At 50.0% G+C, this 7072-nt stretch overlaps 1 protein-coding gene across 1 annotated transcript in view; it reads left to right on the top strand.

The window, feature by feature from the left end:
- The first annotated feature begins 639 nt into the window (after window positions 1–639).
- dll4 (delta-like 4 (Drosophila)) overlaps window positions 640–7072 on the top strand; it is a 41157-nt gene continuing 34724 nt past the window's right edge. The window contains exons 1-3 of the mRNA XM_072486913.1: window positions 640–1270; window positions 1932–2183; window positions 3849–3906. Of these exons, the coding sequence (XP_072343014.1) occupies window positions 1217–1270; window positions 1932–2183; window positions 3849–3906 (364 nt within the window). The 5' untranslated portion in view covers window positions 640–1216. The remainder of the gene's footprint in view (window positions 1271–1931; window positions 2184–3848; window positions 3907–7072) is intronic.

Raw genomic sequence — 7072 nt, 5'->3', positions numbered from 1 at the left:
GTTGAGGGGGGGGGGGGGGGGGGAGGTGTTGGGGAGAGGTGTTGCTGCGAGGTGGAGACAGAAATACTTCCAGGAGGCAAAACAAATTAATAATAATAATTTTTATTAGTGTCACAAGTAGGCTTACATTAACACTGCAATGAAGTTACTGTGAAAATCCCTCAGTCGCCACAATCCGGCGCCTGTTCGTATACACAGAGGGAGAATTCAGAATGTCCAATTCACCTAACAACCACATCAATGCATATATTGTGCATTGTATGAAGCTGATATGGTTCAAAATATCTAAATGTAGTTGGAAGATCTAACTCTGTTTGAGATCAAGTGTTCAAGTTAAAGCAGTACTGGTTGAACCAGGAATGAAACATTATTGGAGCTTCATTCTTAATAAAATAGTGTTGGTCTTTTTCAGGAAAACTCCCCCAACTCATCATTAAAACAAAAGTAAGCTTCCTAGAAAACAAAAGGCTGAAAACGCAGTGGCCTGTCCCTGTTGCCAGTGAGTTAGTGTGTGAAGGTGAGCTGGATAATGTTGGGTATTTGGCCGGACCATTGCTGGAGGGGCAGCTGCTGTTGTCTGTAATGGTATGGCTTCCTTGCACTGGGATCTAACCACCGAGAAAACTCGTGCTCTCGATCAATCCTGGGTGCAGCTAACACGTTTATCAAGGTGACAATAGAGAGTCAAAGAGAAAGTGGAAGGTGCACACACAGCACCGTGACAGTGATTGACAGCCTGGCTAATACATGCAAAAGAGGAGGACACCCACCCCCAGCTCCTTTCCCAGTGATTGACAGCCTGGCTCACAGAGCCTCTATTTAAAGGGAGCTCTCAGGCTGTGCAGCTGCACAGAAGTGTCAGCGAGAGAGAGAGAGGCTGGTGTCTGAAAGCAGCCTGTCCCATATATACACACACACACACACACCCAGACTGCAGCCTAGACACTCCGGGGGACCTAACGGGAGCAGGATTTTGGCTCCGGATTGACACTTGGTTTGGCGCTTGCTGCTGGACTGCGAAAGAGCCACTTGTCCGTCCCTGGATCTAACCGCATTTGGAGAAGCCAGTTTAAGAGACGGATCCTTGCTGATACAACTGACTAGTTTTTTTTTTAAAGAAGAGAGACACTAAAGCTGCCTTGTGGGAACCCAGAGAGGCACAAGAGAGAACATAGTGAGGCTTTGCAGAGTATCACTGTTCCAGGGGAGCTGTGCAATGGCAGCTTTACACAGCATTGGCACCGCGTTCTTCCTGCTGCTCGTGCCCCAGGTAAATCTTCACTTTACCCTTCACCCATATACTCGTCTTGCTGGGGGCTACTTTATCTTAAATCACCTTCTCTCCAGCTGTTGCTCGTCCCCTCTCCTTATTTTCCCCTCTCAAGCTCTTCTCTCTCACTGCCATCTCTCTCTCTAACTCCCTGACTCCCCGTATCTATCCCCCTTTCTCTCCCTATTTCCCCCTCTCTCTATCATCTGCCCCCTCTCTCCATATCATCCCCTCTCTCTCTATATATATATCTCAAGCCCCTCTTCTCTCTATCCCCCCTCAAACCTCCTCTCCCTACATTCTCTCTCTATCCCCCCTCAAGCCCCTCTCTCTAACTCCCTCAAGCCTTTCTAACCCCCTCAAGCCCCTTTCTCTATCCCCCTCAAGCCCCTGTCTCTAACTCCCTCAAGCCCCTCTCTCTAACCCCCTCAAGCCCCTTTCTCTATCCCCCTCAAGCCCCTCTCTCTACCCCCTCAAGCCTCTCTCTCTAACCCCCTCAATCCCCTCTCTATCCCCCTCAATCCCCTCTCTATCCCCCTCAATCCCCTCTCTAACCCCCTCAAGCCCCTCTCTCTATCCCTCCTCAAGCCAACCTCCTCCCTCTCTGAATTTTGCCATGTCTCTCACTCTGCTTTTTGTGTTATTTGTTGTGTTCTGTAAGGTTTCCGGCAGCGGTACGTTCGAGTTGAGGATGGAGGAGTTTGAGAATGGCAGAGGCTTGCTGGCCAGTGGCAGTCACTGTGTGCCGGCCTGCCGCACCTTCTTGCGGGTTTGTCTGAAGCATTTCCAGAAGGTGGTTTCCCCGGAGCCCTGCACCTACGGCAATGTGCTGACCCCGCTACTGGGCAGCAACACATTCAGGGTGGGGGTCAATCAGAGCCTGGTCAGGCTGAACTTCACCTTCAAATGGCCGGTGAGGGCAGCTTTACTTCACAGTCAGAGCAGTGGGGCTGGGGGTGAGGGTGTGTGTGTGGGGGGGGGGAGCTGTGGGGTGGTGAGGGGGCGGGTGTGACGGGGGGGGGGGGTGAGGGTGTGGGTGGGTGTGTGGGGGTGAGGGTTTGGGATGGTGAGGGGTCGGGGGTGAGGGTGGAGTGGGTTGGGGTGTGTGGGGGGTGAGGGTTTGGGGTGGTGAGGGGGTGGGTGTGTGGGGAGTGAGGGGTGGGTGAGGAGGCGGGGGGGTGAGGGAGGGGGTGGGGTGGTGAAGGTGAGGGTGAGGGGTGGGTGAGGGAATGGGGTGGTGATGGGGGGTGAGGGAGGGGTGGGGTGGTGAAGGTGGGGGGTGAGGGGGTGGGGGTGAGGGGGTGAGGGAGGGGTGGGGTGGTGAAGGTGAGGGGTGAGGGTGAGGGGTGGGTGAGGGGATGGGGTGGTGATGAGGGATGAGGGAGGGGGTGGGGTGGTGAAGGTGGGGGGGTGAGGGGATGGGGGGATGGGGTGGTGATGGGGATGAGGGAGGGGGTGAGGGAGGGGGTGGGGTGGTGAAGGTGGAGGGGGTGAGGGTGAGGGGTGGGTGAAGGGATGGGGTGGTGATGAGGGGTGAGGGAGGGGGTGGGGTGGTGAAGGTGGGGGGTGAGGGGATGGGGTGGTGATGGGGGTGAGGGAGGGAGGGGGTGGGGTGGTGAAGGTGAGGGGTGAGGGGTGGGTGAGGGGATGGGGTGGTGATGAGGGAGGGGGTGGGGTGGTGAAGGTGGGGGGTGAGGGGATGGGGTGGTGATGGGGGGTGAGGGAGGGAGGGGGTGGGGTGGTGAAGGTGGAGGGGGTGAGGGGTGGGTGAGGGGATGGGGTGGTGATGAGGGGTGAGGGAGGGGATGGGGTGGTGAAGGTGGGGGGTGAGGGGATGGGGTGGTGATGGGGGGTGAGGGAGGGAGGGAGGGAGTGGGGTGGTGAAGGTGGAGGGGGTGGGGGTGATTACTCTTTCATGTGGGGAAGGCATTGACCTATTAATTCCAGCGGAATCTCAGTGTGAGAATCAGTCACATGGCTGAGGAGTGAGTGGAAATATCGGCTGGAAAAGACTAGCGATGGAGAGAGGAAGGGAGACCGAGTCCTCAGAAAGATAGATTCAGGATAATAAACGGGGGAACATACAAGACTCACCGAGAGACGAACATGAGGCACACACAGAAAAAATACACAAACACACAGACACACACACAAGACACAAAGGCAGGCTCAGAGTCACGCACAAACACAGACAGGCACACAGAAACCGAGACACGGACACACGAAGAGACGCAAAGAGAGAGACAGACAGGCAGAGTGAGACAGGCAGAGTGAGGCACCAAACACAGAGACAGGCACGGATAAACACAGATACATCAAGCACGCGATGTTTAACCCGTTACTAATGCACAGATAAAGGGAGCACCTTCCACCTGTCCCCAGTACAGAGGCAGCAAGAACAACCCTCTCAGAAAGGGGAAGAACCCGGGAGTTGATCAGAAATGAAAAGCCTTGACCCAGTATCCAGAACTGGGGAAATCTCAGAACCGGCTCACTCCAGTGACCAATCCTATTGCTATTACACAGATGCAGATAATAATCATTGCTAACTCTAGTTTATATCTCTTCTGTTTGACAGGGAACTTTCTCTCTGATTATCGAAGCCTGGAACTCTCCCTCCAACCTGCCGAGCCCCAGTAAGTGTCCGTGTTTCTCACACCGCGAGGGGGCGGCAGCGAGCCGCGCCTTCTGTGCATTGAGCATCATTAAAATACCTACTTTAAACATAAGTTTTAACAAAAGCTTTTTGCATTCCCCCTTCCCACCTTTTATTTTAGTTAAATGGCAGAGCCCGGTGTAGGGGTTTTGAAGTTATGACCTCCATTTATTAGCTGAATTAGCAGTTCTGCATCCCAGAGCCTTTGACTGTTCAACACAATCAACTTCCTTTCGTTTATTTTTGGCGTGGGAAACCGAGCTGGAGGTTGGTGAGAAAAACTAAACCTTGCCAAGAAGTCAAGGCGGCCTTTTCCTGCGTTTTACACCTTTAACAATAAACGCCGCCCTTTTTGGAAGGGTTTCATCGATTGGAATGGGGGAGGAGGAGGCTGACATGTTCTTCGGGAAGAAGAGTGATGGCTCAAAGATGCAAATACACTCATCATTCCGGGATTATCTCCATCATTCCAGGATTATCTGTCCCCCATCACTCCAGGAGTGTCAGTCTCCATCTCTACCGGATCTGTGGATCATTCTTGGACCTGTGCATCTCTATCACTCCAGGATTGGGTCTGTTCTTTTTTCCTATCACTCCAGGATTACTCCGGGAGCTGTGCATTTCTATCATTCTGGGATCTCTGTATTCCTGCCACTCTGGGTTCTGTGTATCTTCACTCCTTCAGGGCCATCACTCCTGGAACAGTCAGGGATCACTGCAGGACTAGTCTGGGATCTGTGCATCTCTGTCATTCTGGGATCACCCCAAGATCCGTGTGGCTCAATCACTCTGGGATTACTCACTTCAGCATCTGTGTGTCTGCATCACTCTGGGATTACTCTAGGATCTGCGTGCCTGCACCACTCTGGATCTTTCTGACAAGGATCATAGATACAGGAGGCCATTCGGCCCTCAAGCCTGTTCCCATTCTTCAATGGGACCAAGACCGATCTGCAACCTATCACTGTCTCCTTGCTTTTGCCCCATATCCCTTGATACATTTGACTAAATTGGTCAATCTCAGGTTTAAAATTAACAGTTGATCTCGCACCAATTGCTGTTTGTGGAAGAGTTCGAAACTTCTTTGCAAGAAGAAGTTTTTGTCCTAACTTCACTCCTGAAAAGTCTGGCTCCAGTTCTTAGTCCTAGGCTCTGCAATAAGCAGATATCTACCCTATCTGTTCCCCTTGATGCCATTAAAATGTTGATCAAATTACTACTTAATCTTTGAAATGCCAGCAAATACAATCCTAGTTTATGTAATCTCTCGTCGTAATTTAACTCGTGTATCATTCTGGCACATCACCGCTGTACTCCCTAGAAGAACACTATATCCTTCCTAAGGTACGGTGCACAGAAGTGATCACACTTCAGGTGTAGTCTAACCAGAGCTTTATAGAGCTGAAACATGACTCCCAACCCCTTTTATTTGAGTCCTCTCACATCTCATTAGCCTTTTTGATTATTTTTGGTACATGTTCATGATATTTTAACGATCAGTGCACGTGGGCCCTCCAGTCTCTTAGACCTCCACTGGTTCGACCTTTTCCCCAATTAGAAAGTACCCTGGTCTATCCTTTTTAGGTCAAGGGTGAATGAACCCTGCATTGACGTCCATTTGCCATGGTTTTACCCTTTCACTCAATCTGTTAATGTCACTTTGCAATTTTCCATCAATACCCTGGTGCAGCCCATAGTATCCACAAAATAATGCAAGTGTGCCGTGGTGAGGGTAAGTTCATGAGTGGTGGCCAGTCGCATGTTCTGTTCTCTTAGAGTTCCCACTCCCTGCTTGGGTTCAATGACTTGTTCCTGTGCCATAGATCCTCTGTAATATCCATTTCAATGAGTTCTTTTCTGAAAAGGATTATTAAAACACTCTTTACATCCAGTATATTATCAACATTATATATTATCATTTCCATGGATGGGGTCCATGGTTACTTCTAAATTCATTTGAAAAGGGGTCTTTTAACCAAAGCAGTTTGGGAATCACTGATCTACATCACATGAAGCCTTTGTCTATCTTTTTGCAATCTTGGCTATGTGACTCTCTAACCCTTCTTTAGGTCATTGATAAATATCCTGGTGCATAGTTGGGGCCCCAACACACATCCTCGCAGAACACCACTAGTCACATCCAGCCATTATCTCAATTCTCTTTCTGCTGTCACTCAGCCAACTTCTGAACCAGGTCAATAATTTGCCTTCAATTCCACGAGCTTCAACTTTAGCCAACAGCCTTTCTTATGCGGGGCTTCAACAAATGCCTTCTGGAATCATGTCACTCTGGGGTCGGTTACCAGCATCAGTGTGGGTTTGGTTAATCGCCATAACTCCGGGATCAGTTTATCTTTATCACTCTGGAATCTGTATGTCTATATCACTCTGTGTTCAGTACTCCAGGAACAGATTCTTTCCATCATTCTGGGACCTACGTGCACCTCAGACACAGGCTGTTTATCCCCATCGCTTTGTGTCTCTAACAGTCTTGGAATCAAAGAACAATCTGTGATGATGACAACGGATTTGATCTGGAAATGTTACGTATTTTTTGCAGCCCAAACTGCAGATTATTCGGCTTTTTGAGGAATTAATTTTCTGTCTGTATTCCCCCTGACCATGAGCTGTACATTAACTGCAATATAATTGGTTTTGATGTAAAGAATGTAGGAAATGATAGTACTGTCACTAACACAGAGGCAGCATGTGGTACCTGCATTGGTGTTGTTATCATTTTGGTTACTATTATTGTTTCTATATTGTTCTGCAAAGTTTTGATGTTAAATGCAAAATTCCAAAAAATATTTTCAGAAAAATATATATATTGGTTTTGCAATGCACGTTAGGGTGGGAATTGGCCTGGATAGAGTTGGATAACTGTCCCCACCTCCCATTTCCCTGCTGCTGACTACCACCCCTCCTGTCCCCCTCTGCCAGTGCCCACTTCCCCCACACACACACGCCCCAGTTCATTCTTCCTGTCTGCTTCCTCCCATCAGCCTGTCCCCCCTCCTGTGTGCCCATCACCTCCATTCCAGTCCCCTTGTTCCAGATCCACATCCCAGCACCAGTCTCCCATTCCCGGCTGCCTGATACGCAAACGTGGATCCACACAGACAGACACTGAATTGAGACTGTTCCTT

This window comes from Scyliorhinus torazame, chromosome 2 (genome assembly GCF_047496885.1).
Source record: "Scyliorhinus torazame isolate Kashiwa2021f chromosome 2, sScyTor2.1, whole genome shotgun sequence".
Lineage (NCBI taxonomy): Eukaryota > Metazoa > Chordata > Chondrichthyes > Carcharhiniformes > Scyliorhinidae > Scyliorhinus > Scyliorhinus torazame.
Note: the sequence above shows the minus strand (reverse complement) of the source record. Positions and strands in the feature narration are given on the sequence as shown.